A 20627-nucleotide genomic window follows, 5' to 3' on the forward strand; every position below is an offset into this window, starting at 1 on the left:
GCTAAGTTAGATATTTTAAGGTTTTAAGACTACTTCACAATTATGCTGACTCTTAATGAAATCATCAGGAAGGAGGTCATCGACAAGGAAGGTTGGCTGCACACTGGAGATATAGGGTCATGGATAGATGGTGGGCGTCTAAAGATTATAGATAGGTATGTTTTGCCAATAACTATGAGCATAATTGGAGGAAAACCTTCCTAGGGTCCATGTTGCATACGGCATTCTCTTTTGTTAAATATTAATTACTTCAGTTATGGAAAGTATAGTATGAGTTCATAGGGTCATGGAAAACCATTGTCCATTGTGGATATAACCATCTGAAGAAATAATGAGGATTTGATGGATTATGGATCAAACCATTGGGGCGTGCGATGTTCTGGCCTTCTTGGGGATCTTGCCCTCTCTCTCCATAAACAACTATCTGTCCACCAGATGGTTATGGCAGGCATTGGACTTTGGTCTACATTTGCTTTTAGTTATTACAGATTTGGAAATTTATCAAAATACACCTCAATTTTCAACTATTTAACATTTTTCACTTTTTCTACTACTCCAACTCAAAATTATGTATATTTTAAAGTGTATTTTGAAATTAAATTAAAACATGAGAAAAATTTTAAGTAGTTAATTCCTTGGGTCTATTTTGACAAATATCACTTATGGTTTGATGTGGGCATCATACTGCATTTCTAACAGGAAGAAGAATATTTTTAAATTGGCACAAGGAGAGTACATTGCTCCCGAAAAGATTGAGAATGTCTATGCTAAGTGCAAGTTTGTTGGCCAGTGTTTTGTTTATGGTATGAACGTCGAATCTATGTTGATAAGCTTCTCTATTTTGGATGGTTGGTGATAGGTTTTCGTCTTGAAGGTTTCTGATGGTTCCTTGTTGACAGGTGATAGCCTTAACTCCAGTTTGGTGGCAGTAGTGGCAGTGGAGCTTGATGTTCTTAAGGCTTGGGCTGCTTCTGCAGGAATCAAGGTGGTCATTTTTGTTTTTTACAGGAAATGAAAGCCGAGAGAGAGAGAGAGAGAGAGAGAGAGAGAGAGAGAGAGAGAGAGAGAGAGAGAGATTATTGTTGTTCTCACGTGCACGTGTTGCAGTATGAAGATGTGAGACAATTATGCCGTGATCCCGGAGCAAGGGCAGCTGTGTTAGCTGACATGGATGCCACTGGAAGAGAAGCTCAGGTAACCTTGATTAAAATCAATTCTCTCTCTCTCTCTCTCTCTCTCTCTCTCTCTCTCTCTCTCTTGTGCACGCACAGGTGCAAGCATTACAATTGAAGTTCACCCATTGTTATCATTCAGTTGAGAGGCTTTGAGTTTGTGAAAGCGGTTACCTTGGTGCCTGAACCATTCACTTTTGAGAATGGGCTCCTAACCCCAACACTTAAGGTAAGCATTTCCTGCCCCTCCTTGTGAGACTTCAGAAATACAAACAAACAATAAGAAGAAGAAATAGAAGGGTATTCAAAAGAAAAGAAAATCTAAAGGGCCCTTCTATGTTTCTCTTTGATAGGTTAAGAGGCCACAAGCTAAGGCTTATTTTGCGAAGGTCATATCCGACATGTATGCTGAGCTTTCCAAGGTGGAGTCATCACCTCAAAAAGCTTCCCTTTAATGAACGAGAGGGGCCTGGTATTCTTACAAAATTATGGATATATAAATTGGTCCATTTCACGTAATGCAAAAAAAAGCCTTTTTGAATCCTTTTATTAGTATATGATCAAGAGAGAAGGAAAAAAGAAAGAAAGCGAGTCTTTCCAAACTAGGAAGAGGAGATGAAAGCGAGTATCCTTCAAATTATTTCCCTCCACCCATCTGTACAAGGACGGGTTACTTTTCTAGGTTTCCTTGGCATAAAGGGTTTAAACGCCCTAATTATTTCAGGAATGTAAAGGCCGTCTTGGCTTAAAATCAAATAAAGGTGGCCTTTTCAATATGTAGGTTGTCCTATAAATTTATAGACTTATTTGGACTTATCTAGCAATAGCGCTACGACAATATGTTACTGTTGCTTTTACTTTATTCTAATGGATTTCATATCTACTCGGTAAAAGTGATTGATTTTTTTGTACTAAAAATAAATGGTTGTTTAGTGTATAATCTTGAAATGGAAATATACACAATGAGACCATTTATTTTTTCTATAAGGAGGGCACATTTATCGTTAACCACTAGATTTGAAATCGGGCGGTTGATGATGTGCCATTGTTTAGGCTCAAAGTCAAAAATAAAAATTTTCGAATGTTGTGATGCATTTTATTCTATTAGATTTCACTTCCAATGGTTAAAAGTGATAGTGATCTTTTTGTACTAAAAATAAATGGTCTCATAGTATATAATTTAGAAATAGAAATGTATACAATGAAACTATTTACTTTTAATATAGGGAAGTCACAATCATCATTAACCGTTAGATTTGAAATCGGTTGGTTGAATATGTGTTGTTTATTAGGCTCAAGGTCCAAAACTAAAAATTTGTTGGATGTTGTGACACATTTTATTCTATTCGATATCACATCCAATGGCGGCTAAAAGTAATAGTGATCTCCTTATACTAAAAATAAAAGATCCGGTTTTTATAAGTTCCTTGAGTCATATTATTTCCATGCGGGTTCCCTTAAACCCTCATTATTTGTATCGGTCTTGGATCCAAATTTGTAGTGATCCATGTCTACACTATGATGATCATGAATATAAAAAATAAAATAAAATAAAATAAAATTTTAGAACATTTTTATTAGAATGTTTTTCTATCCATTGGATAGGAATCTTTAGTTGTGGATGTTGATCTTAAAAATGGATGTTTGTGATTGTGTGGGCTAGTGAGTCCGTTGACTCACAAAACAATTTTCAAAGATAAATGATCTCATAGTATACAATCCCTCTAGAAATTTGTTTCTTTCAGAGATGGATGTAGTTCGCTTTGCCTGGTGGTAGACATCAGTTTGCGTGGGGGAGTTCGACAGTGGAACCCTTGAAGCTTGTCCCAAGAAATCCAAACAATTTTTTTTAATGAAAGAAAAAGCTGAGTGCCCTTTATGAAAAGGTTCCATGGGGGTCACTCTCTTATTGTAAACAAGAGAATTGGAAAATAATAACTTGTGCTTATGGTGGAGTCTAAAAAGCTTATGGCCTAGATTGTAATTGGACTTTTATCATTATCAGGGGTTAATTATTTGGGGTGGTTAAATGAATTTTGGCCGTCATTTTGTTTTATCAAGGGTTATACTTCTGGTCAGGCCATGAGTCTGTATTTTCTCTCAATATTTTCAACAATGTCCTTTTGGGTTGACTCCTTACCTTTTATCCGCCTTCTATTTGAGCCGATTTGTACTTTCTAACAAGTATTGTATTGGTTTAATGCTGCACATGGTTAGCACACTTAAGTTTATTTTCTCTCGATCCTGACCTAGATTGAAGATTTTTAAAGCACTAACTTAAATTGAAGATGTATAAATTTTAGAAAAAATTACAAAAAACCCCCAAAGCCTATACTTTTAATGCAACTTACCCCCATTCTAACTTTTCCTCTCATTTTTTTCCCAAAATAAACTTTCTATGCAAATACCTCCCCGAAGCAAAAAGTTCATTTTTTTAGATGGGAATGCTCTTCCCGTACACAAAAATCAATTTGGTCAGATTTGACATTGACTTTTGGACCTCAGTAGCACATTGCCGGAGCGCACCATCACATTATGACACCCAATATTCCAAAAATTGCACTGTCGGACTGCACTTACACAGTGCCGGAGCCCTGTGACTCCAGAGTGTTCCACGGCCGAATTGCATTTACATAGTACCGGAGCCTTGTGACTCCAAAGTGTTCCACTGCCGGACTGCACTTACACAATACCGGAGTGCTGTTATTCCATAAACTCTTTCTTCTGGACTGCCCTCATAGATTGCCGACCCTTTTCTCTCTCTCTACCCCTCAACCTCTTTTTTTTTTTTTTTGCTTTTGGGTGGTGTTATATATTAGCTAATAATAAGGAGAACCAGAGAGAGCTCAAGCCGGGAGAGAGCGCAAGGAAGAGGGAGGGAGCTTGGGCCGTGAGTGCATATGTGGACTGTGGGTCTTCTTAGAGTAATTTTTTAGGTTTTGTGGGGAATGGTAGAGAGAGAGAGGCGTGGGTAAAAAGTAAAGGGTAAAGCAAGGGAGGTGAGAGGTAAAGGGTAAAGTAAGGATAGTTTTGCCTTTTTTTTAAATTTTGGAATGGTTGGGGGATATTGGCTAGACAACATTGTTTGGAGGAAAAAGTGAAGGGAAAAGACTAGTAGGGGATAAGTTGCATGACAAGTATGGTCTTGGGGGTTATATGTAGTTTTCCTAAATTTTAATTTGTGTATTAAATGACCATGGGATATATCATATTTAAAAAAAAAAAAAGAAGTTTATATAAGGTGTCAACCTTAAGCTATAGAAGGTGTACCTCAAAAGTCCACCGGAAAAGGTTGATGTTGTAAGACCCTAAAATTGATCATCATGATCTCGAGATATATGGATATAGAAAAAAAATGGAATTCAAGTACTAAAACTAATGCATCTTGTAACACCATATCAAAACCGTCTATTTTCAAAATTTGATTGGACTTCCTAAACCCTAAAATTGATACTCTCGATCTTGAGATGTATAGATGTGAAAAAAAAAAAGAAAAAAGATTTCAAGTCCTTAAACTATTGCATCTTGTAACACCTTATCTAAATCGTGTACATTAAAAAAAAATTAAATATTTATGGATCTGCTTAATTTGCACTACTTTTAAAACTTTAAATTTCATAATTAGGAGCCGAAATAGATTCTAGGCTATCGTAAGGGTTTCCATTACTAGAATTGCTTTTATTAACAAGATTCAGGGATGCACCGTGCTTTGATTATTTAAGGTTGAGACTTGATATACAAACCGCAGCCAATAACAAAATTGGTTAACAATTTTAACTATCTTTTGTGTTCTTTATATTTATTATAAGGAAAACGTTTGTATAAGGATGCAACCTTATAATGTAGAACTACATATGCCCCTCAAAAATCCATCGGAAAAGGTCGTTTTCATGTTGAAAAACCGTTTGATTGATTATCTCGACATCGACATGTATGATTATGAAAAATAAAAAGATTTTACGTCTCATAAATAGTGCATTTTACAACATATTATCTACACCGTCCAGTTTCAAGATTTTCATATGTTTATAGATCTACTTGATTTTGACCTTTTTATAAATTTAAAATTTTATAATTAGATATACAAATAGATTTTGAGATAATTCTAAAAACATTTTACTTCAAAATTATATACCATGATAAAATTTGAAGGTATACCTTACCTCTACACCTATGATTTGCATCCGTATGCCAACTGCACCCTTATTATAATTCTTTTTCAACGTAATAAGCTGAATTTTTATTTTAGTAATGTGCTGTGTTGGCGTGCATCCCCCTCCATTCACTATTCTATCATCTTAGTGTGGAAACTTGAAAGGCATTGACCTCTTGTTTGTGTTGGAGTTTGGAACAAGGTAAATTTCCGGTAGTAAATTACTTTTTATTTGGCCAAAATATTGTAAAAGAAGCCTATAAAACCCTTGTTTGATGGACTTCAAAACATAATGGGTGCATAGATATTTTGTGGGGCTGGGGCTTATGGAAATGCACCTTGAATCTTCATGAAAACTGCATAAAACTTGCAAATTGATCTTCATCGCAATCATAGATCTGAAAAAATGGAGCTTGGCTCTAACAATGGTCAATCTTCCAACACGTTTTTCTTGTACTCATTAGATTTGTATAGAGCTTTAAATTCTATAGTTTGGGGCTGAAACATATTTGGAGATCATTACAAGAACGGTGTGGTTTGTATAGAGCCTAGGCTCTAAACAATCAAATTCGAGCCTTTCTTCAAAATAGTGTCGAGCAATATGGTTTCAATATTGGAAATGTTTGTGATAGCCTTAAAGTATATTTTTATATCTGTTTATAAAGTTTAAAGCTTAAAAAATAGTGTTGATCGACATATCTATAAAAACTTGAAAATCTTGAAAATTGACGATCCAGAAATGCATTACAAAATACACTATTTTCAAAACTTGAAATCATGCATCTTAATGTCAAGATGATCGATTTGAAGATATTTGAGCGTCGAAACAACCTCTTCTAGTGATTTTTGAAGTAGGTTTAGATTGTTTAGAGCCAGGACTCTACATAAACTTTCCCTTACAAGAATTTCCAACTTTCCAGCTATATAGTTTTGAAGTGCAGCCTTCTCAATTATAGAGCGGCATCACCATTTTATCAAGATTGGATAGGAGGGATCGGAGTGCGGCCTTCTCAATTATAGAGCGGCATCACCATTTTATCAAGATTGGATAGGAGGGATCGGCTGGAGTTGACAAGTCAAACTCTTGATTGGTGACGGCTGAAGTAAAAATCACATTTGGTCGAGAACTAGCCAAGACCAATATTTGACCCATTGGATTGGGTAGTTTTGACTGGGTAGATCAGTTTAATAAAGTTAGGTAATTTTTAACATATTTTATATTTTAAAATCATTTGTTTACTTTCTTTATATTTTTTTAAAAATTTGGTCAAACTGTTTCAACAAGTGATTTAAAAAACGGCAGGTTGGCATGCAATTGCTCTGTCCGGCTCGAGAATTGGTTACAGCGTGCTGATTTTATAAATATATAGAAAATCGTCTGGCTCTAGAAGAGAACCAGCGATTTGCTACAGTAAATAGGCTGATTCATTGATCCAGACAGATTTTTGACCAATTCATTATTTTCGCACGTATTTTTCGCCAGTTCACTATTTTTTCCTCACAATAAAACAACATTTAGGACCACCGATTCATTGATTTGGACCGGTTTTTACGATGCCTGATCCAAGTCAAAGATCTGTTTTCTAAATCACTAGTTTCAATTAACAGTTAAACTGATTTTAACGGAACTAGACCCTTCACCACTTTAGTGGCTACTCCTATCCTTTTAACGTTGTAGGGCCTATGAAAACCACATCTAAACATAATTCTTGAACTCGGAAATCATATCTTAAGATGACTAGATGCCACTTCTAAATACCATGTTTGGTAGGTCTCCCCTTACAAGGGGTCTTTCAATTTTTTCTTTAAGATCAATTAAAAACCTTGAACTTTCAAATATACTAAAAAAATAGAATTTTTTATGGAACTGGTATAAAAATTCATTTTATCCTTTTAAAAGAAATTTTCTAAATAACTCCTATATTTTTATGTTGTTTAGAATTCAAACTATTTCGAAACTTCCCTTATCTATCTTCATTGATATGAAATATCTGAATTGTTTTTGAGAAAAGCTTACTAAAGTAGTATTAAACCAAGATATTAGTTCAATAAAAAATTTCAACAAGATGTTATCAAAAGTATAGTCTCCCAAAAAAATTGTATTTCCCCATGAAATAAACTTAATCCAACAAGGAAAAAACATATTATCCGAAAAACAATATCCTCCAAGAGTAAAAGAGGTAGACAAAGAGTCACCAAATGAGAATTCTTCTTTTTTTGAAAAACCAAGAGAATCATTGCAAAAAAGTAAAATAGAGTGATTTACTTGTAATTGAATATTTAGGTAGCTAGGAATTAGAGATATGATTTGAATACTTGGGTTTTATTGCACAAATTTGCTTGATACAAGCAAGTCTTCTGTTGCTTTCTGCCTGTATGACTAAGTTAGGATTAGATTTCATTTTCTTTGGTATTTTTAATCTTTTCATTGGTTTATACAACATAATCATTTGGATAAACCATTGTTACACAACATAATAATTTGGATAAATCATTTTTACACAACATAATAATTTGGATAGACTATTTTTTATACTTTCTGGCTTTTTGAGTTTTTGTTAAATTTATACCTACACTAAGATTCTTTTATTTTGCTTATGTCACTTAAATAACCCTTGTTATTGGTCTTGTTATATGTTGATGTGATTGTTCGTTCCATGAGGGTGAAGGAAGCATCCAATGTGATGGAGTTCAATGACAATTTAGAAAAAAAACTTTGTCAAGTAGGGATATAAATGACCATCCAATGTGATGGTGTTCAATGAAAATTTAGAAAAAAAAGCTTTGTCAAGTAGGGATATAAATGCTACCATGTCATGACATAAAATTATTGTCCAATAATGTATATTACTTTTGCAATGAAATTATTGGATGCTCCTTTTGTAAGTTGTAACATATTTCATGTCGTGTTTGCATATCCAATTTTTTCACTCTGCTTATTTTAAGTCAAATTTGAAATTTCCATTATTTTTAATTTACCAAATATATTAACAATTTATATTTTTACCACAATCATGACCAAAATTGATTTAATATTTATTTTATAGCTTACCGATATATTGTTATTCCCGGCTTGCTAACTATAATAAAGACCAAAGCACAATGATTCTATAAATTAGTGTACTCACGACTCTAATTAATTCGGAAAAAAAGCTTTGACAACGATGAAACATATTCTTTTATTACTATTTCTACAATACAAACAATGTCCAAAGAGAGGCAGGAGAGAGCGAGTAGAAAAAAAGGGACCTAAGAGAAGGGAGAAGGAACCTAAGAGAAGGGAGAATGAGGAATCCAACTCGGAACGCTCACTAAAAGGAAAACATCTTGCCACCAAAATTTCAGGCGCCCGATAGGATAGGGCTCATCCAACCCACTGGTGGGCTCAGCCCTATCTTAGATGTTAACTTAAGTAGCTACTTATTGCAGTCATGGAAATGTCCCCTTGCATGGCTCCAATTAATGAGAAAATCCTATCTTAGACATTAACCTAAATGGTGAGAGAAGTCGGAGTAAAAAATAGGAGGTAAAAAGTCAAGCATCAAGACTCTCTCTCATAAGCAAGAGAAAAAGAGGCTACTCAAAAAAAAAAAAAAAAAAAAAAAAAAAAAAGGCCACACAACAAAATGCAAGAAACAAAAACAATACCACAAAGACTAAAAAAAGACAAAAAAAAAAAGAAAAGAAACTAGACAGAAATCAAGGAAGTAAAGGAAAGGAGCACAGCAGCCAAAAAGTAAAGGAAAACAAAAGAAAAAAGGGTTGAAAAAGAAGCCAAACACGGATCAAGAACCTAATTTTTTGTTTTTTTTTTTTTTTTTTAATGTTGACGGTAACTTCATTGGGTAAAGGAAAGATTAAAAAAGAGGTTTACGACTGAAGACAAACAAAGGAAAACATAAAGAGTGAAAAGAAGGGGGAAGGGAAAGGACAAAAATAAGAAGAATAGCATAGAAAAGGTATCAAAGAATGGCTAGGTACTTTTTTTTGGCATTTCTTATCAACCTATGATAAGTTTTCATGAAATAAAGATGAAATTTCCTTACATTTTCTCTAAAATTGAGAAAAGAACATTGCATGATTTCACATGATAAGAACAAAAGACAGCTTGTTGCCACCCCAAACACAAGATCACAGAAGAGGCTTACATAAGAAACAAGTGCTCCCACAATATCACAGAAGAGGCTTACATAAGAAACAAGTGCTCCTCGTGGGCATGTTGGAGTATAATACAGGAAAAAAAAACTTATAAAAAATAAATTGACCAAAATAGAGAAAAAATAACAAATAAATAAATTAGTCCTCTCCTCCTGTATCTTAGATTAAGTGCTTTGAGCATGGATTGCATAAATCAAATCTACATGAGTTACACAATTTATTATTTATTATTTATTATTTTTTTAAAATCTATATGAGTTACGTAAACTTTTCAATATTTTAAAAAGCGCTAGGCGGCACCTAGGCAGTCGGGAGTCCAAGCTGCCCAACACCTAGGTAGCCGCTCAGAACCTGGGCGGTCCAGTAGAAATTTTTTGTTATGGGCAGCCCAGTAAAAAAAAATTTATTTTTGGATTTTTTCTCTCCTTAAAATAGGCTCAAATGGGTTTTAAGTAACCCACAATTTTTCAACTTTAGTCTTAAAAAAATGATCTAAAAATACCCTCAACCAGGGGTATTTCCGCCCGTTGGCGGGTTCTCGAGCGCCCAGGGATATCCGTTTTTTTTGGGGCGCCTAGGCCTAAACGATACGCCCAGGCCCCTGAACCACCTAGCGCTTGCCCCCAGAGCCACCTAGGCGGCCCCAAGCGCCGGGCAGTCCGCCTTTTGAAACACTTAATTTTTTATTTTTTTAATAGATCTATATGAGTTACACAATTTTTTTATTTTTTATTTTTTAACACTAGATGGAAGCTTCTAGGTAGCCTTACTAAAATCCATGCCCTCACATTTATAAAAGACTAATTATTATGGACCCACACAGTAACAGCTTTTCATGATTTTGATATATTGAAGCACGTGAGGATAAGGTATAGTAAGGTAGGTTTCCAATGCATGGGAAATACGACAAGATACCTAGGGATCCTGATCTACACAGCTTGTTTTATCGTTTAAGTGAAAAGTTTTCTGATATTTCGACAAAATTATATCATTTAGAATCCCACAAATCTTAGATATATAGACATGAGTGTCAGGAATGTCGACCTCTCTTGGCTTTTTATTTGCCACTAGTCCATAAAACATTAAGAGGAACATAGAATTTTATGTGATATTAATTACTTTTACAAAATTTGAAAGGAAAAATACAAAAAGAATGTGTAGATTTTTAACCTCTTGTAATAAAAAGTTGCAGCTTAGTGTGTCAACATACGCCAAAGACCACGATACTAGTGCTACGTTACATAAAGATTTGAGTAAAAAAGTTGCATCTTAGTGTGTCAACATACGCGAAAGACCACGATACTAGTGCTACGTTACATAAAGATTTGAGTAATTTACGTGCCAACACAAAAAAAAAAAAAAAAAAAAAAAAAAAAAAAAAAAAAAAAAAAAAAAAAAAAAAAAAGAAAGAAAGAAAAAGAAAGAAAAATGAAACGAGCCAATTTTAGGCAAAAATTATACAGAAGGTCAATCAATCCGTATTTTTTTATTTTTTCCAAAATTGCCTCTCGGTTTGAGAATTTCATTCTCGTCCTGTTTTTTAATTTTTTAAAATTTTTTGTTAGTAGGCTCTCCTGGCTCAATTCAGAGAACGGGGCTTTTGTCTTTCATAAAAAAGAAACAAATAGAGGTTTGAGGATGGGAACCTCGGACCGCTCTTTGAACTGAGCCCAAGGCTCGAGGCTCGATTCAAAGAGAGGTCTGAAGTCCCCATCCTCAAACCACTTCAATTTTTTTTTCTTTTTTTCCTTTCTTCTATTAGTAGGGCTCACCTGGCTTAGTTCAAAGAGCGGGTACTCTTTTCTTCCACAAAAAAGAAAGAAAGAGAGGTTTGAGGATGGGGACCTCGTACTACTCTCTTGACTAAGCCTAAGACTCAGTTCTAGAGCAGTTCATGGTCTCCATCCTCGGACCGTTAGTTTTTTATTTTTTATTTTTTATAGTTTTTTCATTAGAAGGGCTTAGTTCCAAAGCGAGACGGATGGGCAATTTAAAAATAAAAATAAAAAAAAATGCTGATTGACCGACCTCACGTTTATTTTTCGCCCAAAACTAGCCATTTTGTATTTTCCTATTTTTTTATGTCCGGACGTAAATTACTCTAAAAGATTTTAAAGTATAATCTTCTTTCTCATTTGCTAAAAGATTCAGCTTCCAGTACAAACTTTTGGTTTATTAGAACTAGTGCTTTGAGCCTTAATGAGAACACCAAGATGCCATGGCTCAAATCAAAATATTTGGAATATTTCTTTAAAGAATTCAGATGAAAGAGGGAGAAATTCAACACAAATTTCGTCCAAAATGGGTGGTAGTTGCAATCCTTTTGGTACATGCATTTTAGATATGAACAAAGAAACAAGAGATAGGAGAGAAGATAGAGAGAGAGAAAGAGGGGAGAAATTCAACACAAATTTCGTCCAAAATGGGTGGTAGTTGCAATCCTTTTGGTACATGTATTTTAGATATGAACAAAGAAACAAGAGATAGAGAAAGAAAGAGAGAGAGTTGGGGATATATATCAGACAGAGAGCGCTTGTCATATATAGTACGAAGAGAGAGAGAGAGTTGGGGATATATATATATATATATATATATATGAGAGATAGAGCACTTGTGATGTATATAGTACGACCTATGCGTTGCCATGGCAGCCGAAGCATATGTTTTCATAATAAGAAGCACGTGAGCACAATCAGGATTGTCCTTCAATGAGAAATCCTCTCTCTCTCTAGAAAAATAAAAAAGAAGAAAAATAAATAAACTTTCATTGTTTTCCCTCCCTCTTTCTCTCTCTAAATTTCTCGATTTCGGTTTCTGCTAAGCGGTTAGGGAGCAGTTCTGTAACCTTACCCAAACAATGAAAAATTTAATCAATCACAAGAGACATGGACCGCCTTACCCAAACAATGAAAAATTTAATTCAATCACAAAAGAGACATGGAACACAGTCTAAGTGTTTCGAGAAATCAAGAAGTTCTCTCTTCAATTTTTTAAGTGTGTTAACTCAAACAGGTTTTTTACTACTCAATTCTGAAAATGTGTTTGAAGCTCCCGAGTAATCAATGAGAAAGTTGTGTGATGTGAATTGACCTTTGAAAACTCGGCCCGTCCAACTCGGAACGGGCCAGTCAAACGGGAATTTTGCGCCGGCCGATCTGGTTTAGCTTTGGGGGTCCGTCAAGGTTTTTTTTTTTTTTAAAAAAAAAGGATTTGTTTGCACTGTGTTTTTTAATGTTTTTAATTATTTTGACAAATATTGTAAAGTATTTTAGCCATAAATACTTAATTTTACGTTTTTTCTATTTTGTTTGAAAAATATAAAAAATACCTCTAAGCACAAATCGATTTTTCAAAATCCTTTTTTTACACTACTTTTCAATTTTATTTAGATGTGCTTTGCTTTATCATATTTTAAATATATTTTTCATATTATTTTCAATTTTTTGTATTTTGTAATACTATTTGAACTAGCCAGGACTGCCCGATTAGACTGATCGGCTTACCAGTTACTCCGACCCGGCCTTTGGCCGGTTTCCGGATGGGTTCAATTTTTAGAGAGAGAGCAAATGTGTGTGAGAGAGTGTGTGACCGTGTATTTGTTGTGATTTTTTGTATGTTGAGTGTTGAAAGCGAGAGAATGCAGAAAAATATAAAAAATAAAAAATTATTTGTAATATAAAAAATAAAAATTTATTTGTAATATTGTTTCTATATTTTCTATCATTTTGGTAAAGATTAGAAAGTATTTTCGTCTACATTTTTCTTTTTTTAGATTATTTTTAAAATACCCATATCAAAATTGATTTTTTGAAAATTCATTTTTTTACTTTTTTTTAATCTCATTTCGATGTATTTTGTTTAATCTTATTTTAAACATATTTTTCTCTTTCTTTAATTTTTTTTATATTTTTTAATTTTTAATATTTTTAGTTTGGCCGGGCCGAGTCCATCTCCGAGTCGAGGCTCACTCACAATGCCCACACTTTTTCCCCAAATTTCTGTAAACCGTGTAGTTACATTACATACCAAAATGAGTAGATGTCAAGAATTGCTATGCCATGTAACGGATACGCTCTATGCTTCACGTAAGGGAGTGGTTTGTATAAGGTTGCAATCTTAAACAATCTAACTTAGGTGCAGCTTCAAATTTTATCATAATATGTAATTTTGAAGTAAAAAAGTTCTAGGATTATCTCAAAATCTTATTTTATATCTAATTATAAAATTTTAAATTTTAAAAATAGTTAAAATCAAGTAGAACTATAAATATATGGAAATTTTGAGAATGAACAGTGCAGAAAATATGTTGTAAGATGCATGATTTTCGAGACCCAAAATCTTTTTATTTTTCATAATCATACATCTCCTTATTTTTGAGGTGCATATGTAGTTCTACATTTTAAGGTTCCAACATTATATAAAATTTTCCCTTCATGTAATTATACACCGTTTTCTTTCTCTCACAGAGAGGGGAGGTGTACATAGTCGATTTCACGGGCTTCGTACATATTTACTGTAGATTAGAACTATTCAACCAATCCTCCCCCTCTCTCTAATAAGGGGAGAGAGGGAAACAATAAATAATAAGGGATGAGCTTTGTATAAGGTCCAGGATTTCTGAAAATAAAATAAAGACCCACCTTAAATCTTTGTCCAAAGCAACAAAAATCTTGATGATGGTTCTAAAATTAATTTCTAATGTCGATAATGAAATTTAAAACTAAAAAATTAGTATAGATCTTTTGGATCTACGAACAATTATTTTTAGGGTGAAATGACTGGTCTAGATAAATTGTTACAATATACATTATTTTTAGATATTGAAATCCTTTTTTTCATAATCATAATGTTCAAACCAAGATGATCTATATAAAGGATTTCTAATACTTGAATTGAAATTTTCGATGAGTTAGGCTTTACTTATTTTGATAGGGCTGCAGCCCTATCAAACCATTTTCTATAAAATAAATGAATAAAAGGGAGTGAGGAGAGATGCATGGTTTGACTGTAAAGGGCGTAAATGATTGGAATTAACTTGTTTAATATAAGGGTGAAGTTTGTACAATGTGTCAACGAGGGGCCGTTTGGATACCTCGAAATATATTGTCTGTAAAATATATTATTGGTGTAATATATTATTGAGTAATACATTACCTGCAAATAAATTATCACTGTTTGGGTAGTACTTAGATGCAACTTGGGAAATGCATTGTTACTGTTTGGCTATGTCTAGAATAAATATGAGAAATGCATTATCAACATTTTTTTTTTTTCTTTTTTGGCTTTATACCCAAAACATGGTTGAGCATACAATTCTTATTACCATGTAACTTAAACTTTATAACTGGATCAGGCATAAGAATTAGCCACACCTTTTGTATGCATTTGCGTCTTGATTTGGAATCAGATGTTTTCAAGATGTTAATACTTTGAAATAACATTTTTTTATCATGATAAGCCATCATATTTTTTATGTTTTCTTTTTTTTGTGCTAAAGCCTTTCGATTATCTCTCTCCAGAAAACTTCCATAGGAAAATCCAAAATAAAAACAAAGTATGGAAAAATCTCGCTAGTAACCTAGAAGGCTTTATGATTAAATGAGATATACTAGAGGAGAAATTATGTTAGGGCATTGGCGGAGATTGAAGAGTTAAATTAATTTTAAGAAGTTCTGAAAAAAAAAAAAAATTCGAGCACACTGATTTGACGATTCTATGTGGGTGAACTCAAGTATTTCGAATTTATTGGCAAATAATAACAAAAAAAAAAATAAACACATTGATCTTAGCAGATAACCAAATCCATTTATTTTTTGTAACCATAGCTAGGTTACAGAACCCAAAAAATAAATCTGATATATTTAGAAATAAACGATAGCTACAACCGTGGTTACAGAAGAAAAATATATATTGGATATCTAGAAATAAACAATAGCTCCACTCCAGTTATTTTTTGGAACAATAGCTACAACTGTGGTTGCAGAATCCAAAAAATAAATCTTAGATATCTAGAAATAAACAATAACTACAACTGTGGTTGCAGAACCCAAAAAATAAATCTTAGATATCTAGAAATAAACAATAGCTACAACTGTGGTTGCAGAACCCAAAAAATAAATCTTAGATATTTAAAAATAAACAATAGCTACAACTGTGGTTGCAGAATCCAAAAAATAAATCTTAGATATCTAGAAATAAACAATAGCTACAACTGTAGTTACAGAAAAAAAAAAAAAAAATCTTAGATATCTAGAAATAAACAGTAGCTCCAAGTGTGGTGACAGAAGATAGGACTACAGTGTTTTAGCTCCAAGTGTGGTGTCAAAAGATAGTACTACGGTGTTTTAGGTACTCGTTGAAGAAGATGAGGTTGTGGGTTTTTAGCTCATAGTTGAAGAAGATGAGGTGATTTTTGAGGTTTAAATATTTGTTTGATTCGGTTGGCAAAAAGAGATATTGGTTATTTTTATGGTTTATTAAATTGAAAGGGAGTTGGTTACGGAAGATGGGGCTACCGTATTATGGCGGTTAAAGTACCCGAAAGATTTCTCCTGATTGTCTGTGAAACGGTCTAATAGATTTTTCACCCTTCATGGGACCCTCTATTAGATATATACTGATTTTTTTAGGAAATCTAAGATAATATTTTTATATTTAATGATATTAGATATATACTGATTTTTTTAAGAAATCTAAGATAATATTTTTATATTTCCTTATCATTAAGTGTCATATTTTTGTGTAATTTATTTTTATATAATTGATTTACTGATTCCCAAACGACACTTAAAGTAAGATGTACTTCAAAATTACGCCAAAATAGAGTTAGGAAGCCGGTAAACCTTGAGATGATTTGAAAATCTATTGTTGCTCCAAATTATTCAATTTAAGATTCCAAAAATAGTGATGATGAAGCATATAAGAATGGAACGGAGATGAGTGAGTGATGAAGCACCTCTAAATAGACAACCCCTGCTCCTCTCCTCTCTCACAATCTCCTTATTATATGAGCCAAGTTGGGAAAAGTAAAAGCTGCTTCCCCCCTGCTTCATGCTCTCTCTCTCTCTCTCTCTCTCTGCACGTGCATGTAATGAAGCTGAGCTTACGTGGAGGAGGTCGCAACTTCTACGAACAAGGGAAGCTGTTCATTCTGTCACATTGCAGGCCACACACTCCCCTACTCTCTTTCTCTCACTCTAAACTTCTCTCTTCTCTCTCTTTCATCTTCTAAAGTAACTGTGCTTGGGTTCTTAAAGTGAAATAAGAAATTAGGAAAATGAGAGAGAGATCTACTTAGTATATGACTTTTTCTTTCAAAAAAATACTTTAATAGAGTGATTTACGTACTGATTTTATTTTTTAAAAAAATATATGAAATGTTCCGTTTATAGGGTAATTTACAAAAATAGGTCGGTAAATTGTCTTTTTTATTTTTTTCAAACTTATCTTTTGATTTGAATGGAATACTCGGTCCAAATTTCTTCCTTTCTTTTTTTTCTAGTTTTTCATTAATAGGGCAGTACCTCTAACTCAAGGGTCGATTCCTACTAACAAAATGCTAAAAATTAAAAAGGAGGGACAATTTTGAAAAAAAAAATTGAGTTGGTTAACTTTCTTTATAATTTTCAGCTACAAACGGAGCATTTCGTATTTTAGAGTCGGTACTTAGATCACTGTACTTAGTATATGATTTTCTTAACTAAATTCTAGAGAGAGATGTAATGTAGATCTACTTGGGACAGGGCTTTCCTAATAATTAAATAGTAGTATTGATGTAGATCAAATATGAGTAGCATCCATGACTGGAACCCGACACTGATCAGGTGAGAGAAAAGAAGTGAAGCAGTAGAATATTGCCATGGATTTTTCAGATAGGTGACGAAGACTCACGTGGGTAGAGAGAATAAATATGGAAAGCCATGGAGAGAGAGAGAGTATGTATACATATGGAAGACATGAAAAAGCTAACCTTTGCAGCACCTATAAGGGCGCGCGCAGAGCCGGCCCCTGACCTTTTTATTTCTTCTTGTCGCTAATTGTGCTGAAATAGTTAAGGAGTCCAGGACACACAGATTCCGGTGATTATTTCAGGAAATGGAAAAATTAGAGAAAGAGAGAGAGAGATTTATCATATTTTCCATTGTCACCTACCCTCAATTGCCACAGCAGGAACATAATAAACACGAGAACAGTGGCCTGGGGAAACTCGCCACATGCTTTCTAAGGAAGCTGCAATGGTCTCTCTTTTACCAGTTTCTTCATTTTCTCTCTCTAAAACCGTTTTTCTCAAATTCCTCTCTCTCTCTTGATCCATGGCTGCCAAACTGAGTGTTGCAGGCTCCAATAAAGATAAAACTTAGAATAAAGTTTGATTAGGCAGCTTAAAGTCAGCAAACAACACAAAGCACGCTCCATGTCCAAGACTTCTGTCGATTCCTTATTGCACCACTGCAATTAAAGAAATCTCCCTCTCTCTCTCTCTCTCTCTCTCTCTCTCTCTCTATATATATATATATATATATATATATATATATATATATATATATATATATATATATATATATATATATATATATATATATATATATATATATATATATATATATATATATATATATATATATCACTCAATCACATAAATCTAATGTATCTATAGAGAGAGAATATTTCCTGAAACACCTGACCTCATACCTCAAAGCTCAAATCCCAGCACATGTAATCAGGTGTAAAATGTACTCTCTCTTAACATGTAATCAACGGTAAAACCAAAAGTCTCTCTCTCTAACACATGTAATTAAGTGTTAAACAATTTCTCTCTCTAGCACATGTAATCAAGTGTAAAACCAATTCTCTCTCTCTACGACATGTAGTCAAGTGTATAACCAACTCTCTCTCTCTCTCTCTCTCTCTAACACATGTAATCATGTGTAAAACCAACTCTCTCTCTCTCTCTCTCATACGTACAAAATCAAGTGAAAACTCTAGTTCTCTAAGTGGAAATCTCTCTGTCTCTCTAACATCTGCCCAAGTCTAACACCGTGTGATCAGCTGAAGAACTCTCTCTCTCTCTTTAACACATGCATGCAGTTAATCACCACGTAATCAAGTGAAAAGCTCTATTTCTCTCAAAAATAAAACTATTTGTTATCGAGTGAAAATCCCTCTCTCTCTCTCTCTCTAGACGGAGAGAAGTAGTAAGTTGCATTTGTTTGGAGTTATTGTGGTCTAGGGAAGGGCACCGACCCCTCAACCCAATGACGTGTTTGTTTGGTGATTTTTGAGCAAAGAAGCCAAAGTATTTGATTGTAGAGACAGAAGATTTGACACATCAATGCATGTACTGCTAAGGGAACAAGGGGATGCATGCAAATCACCCGTCCTCTTCCCCCCCCCCTTTTTAGTTTTTTTATTTGGGAAAATGACGTTTTCTTTACATATTTTCTCTCTCTACCCAATGGTACCTCTTTCTCTCTCTACAAATTTATCATCTTCCCTTGATTGTAACTTAATTCTCTTTCTCTCTACAAATTCATCATTTTCCCTTGATTGCGACCTCATTCTCTCACTGCATATTTATCATGTCATTAATTTCTAACATATACGGAGCTTAGCAACCTTGGGGAATTAAAGTTTTCGCGTATTTATTCATGCCAATGCATGTGTCGGGTCATTGTTGTTCAAGAAGTCAACGCGACTATCGTCCTTTCAAAATGGTAAATTACAGATACCCTTGGCGTTGGTTGGTACACGACGTCGGATTGATGGCCTCCAGGGGTCGCAATGCGCAAGGGAGCCGGCCCGGTCTTAGGAAAACTAGGGCCTAGGCTACAAATCGTGGCCCTTGGGCCAGGCCAGACCAAGGCCACCACTGGGCCGCCCTCGTTTGGCGTGGCCGAGCTCTAGCTTTTCTTTATTTTTTTTTTATTTTGTTTTTTTTTTGGTTTTTCTACCCGATGCGACCCTGATGGTATTAGGGCCCAGCTTTGGCATGGGCAAGGGCCTGTTAGCTTGGTCAGGGCCAGATTAGGCTGGGCCTAGGCCGGCCCTATGGGGACCAGGTAGGCTATGGGCAAGGCCTCCTCAGCCCAAGCCCAGCACGTTGCCAACCTATTGATGTTTTAGGTCCTAGTATCAAGAACGGCCACCGGCGATGCATTTGCCGATTTAGTTTAAAATAAATACTGAACTGGATTAAAAATTGATCAAAATTAATATTTGATTGGTTTTTTATTAGCACGACCGATGGACAAACAAAATTGGGAAAAAAATTTATAATATATTATATATTTTTATAATTTATATTTTTATACTATTAATTATACCTTTCTTTATATATTTAAAATTTAGTCTAATCAGTTCAACCAACTATCAAATCAATTTTTACTAAATGAAGACCCTCATTGGCTCCACAATCAGTCCGATCTTGATTACGTTGTTTTAGGTAAAATCATGGTTTACCCTTGGGCCGAGCTCATCATTGGGTGAACCCGCTTACCCGGCTCATTGATTTTCCGTGGCATTTTATCCTAAAAAAGATTAAATCCAGTGGGAATGGGTCGGTGAGGAATACAGAGGGTCTTCACGGGTCTTTAGACCTAGACTCCTTGACCAACGGTTGGAACCAATTCAGGGAACTCTTAATTGGCTCATTGGTTTTTTATACACCGAGTAAAATAAACGGTGAATAAGATGGACTTTAAATTGGATGGTTTGGGTTGTGTTGCAAAGTTCAAATTTTTTTTTCTCAAACCTTGAAATTAATCAATGACACTCTTACCCACCCGATCTGAAATCTAATGGACAAAAGGGATTGTGATCTCCCTTGTATCAAAAGTAAATTAACTCTTGTATACTTTTTCTTAACTATATTTATCATAGAATTCACCAAAAACAGAACCATGAATACTTTGGGGTATTTATACTATCGATCGTATGAAGATTTTGAAGTATTGGAACCCACTTCTGAGTAGAAAGTAACAAGGAAGAACCATAGTAATAATATAGTAGTTAGTAGTAGTAACAGTACTACTACTGCATTATTATTATTATTATTATAAAGTTTATGGTTTTCATATTTCCAATTTCTCCTTTGCTTTTTATTTTTTCTTTTCAAGTAACATCTTTTGAAAGAACCATGATAATAT

General features: G+C 34.1%; 1 protein-coding gene and 1 long non-coding RNA gene across 9 annotated transcripts in view; one reads left to right on the forward strand and one right to left on the reverse strand.

Moving 5' to 3' along the window:
* Nucleotides 1-2065, forward strand: part of LOC18440881 (long chain acyl-CoA synthetase 6, peroxisomal) — a 15218-nt gene extending 13153 nt beyond the window's left edge. For all 8 annotated transcript variants that reach the window (XR_016039691.1, XM_088845604.1, XM_020671304.2 and 5 more), the window contains 6 exons: nt 69-155; nt 700-803; nt 900-985; nt 1108-1194; nt 1315-1401; nt 1526-2065. Coding sequence is in view for 7 of the 8 variants with exons in the window: in XM_088845604.1 (XP_088701730.1) it covers nt 69-155; nt 700-803; nt 900-985; nt 1108-1194; nt 1315-1401; nt 1526-1627 (553 nt within the window). In the remaining variant the exon portion in view is untranslated. The remainder of the gene's footprint in view (nt 1-68; nt 156-699; nt 804-899; nt 986-1107; nt 1195-1314; nt 1402-1525) is intronic.
* Nucleotides 2066-16228: 14163 nt separating this feature from the next.
* LOC148783931 (uncharacterized) lies at nt 16229-17952 on the reverse strand. Its single transcript, XR_016039693.1, has 2 exons — nt 17635-17952; nt 16229-17524 (listed from the first exon to the last, which is right to left on the reverse strand). It is a non-coding gene; the product is annotated as an uncharacterized LOC148783931 (long non-coding RNA).
* Between the last annotated feature and the right edge of the window lie 2675 nt (nt 17953-20627).

Source organism: Amborella trichopoda, chromosome 1, assembly GCF_054954075.1.
Source record: "Amborella trichopoda isolate Santa Cruz 75 chromosome 1, AtrichopodaSantaCruz75HAP2 v2.0, whole genome shotgun sequence".
Taxonomy (NCBI): Eukaryota; Viridiplantae; Streptophyta; class Magnoliopsida; order Amborellales; family Amborellaceae; genus Amborella; species Amborella trichopoda.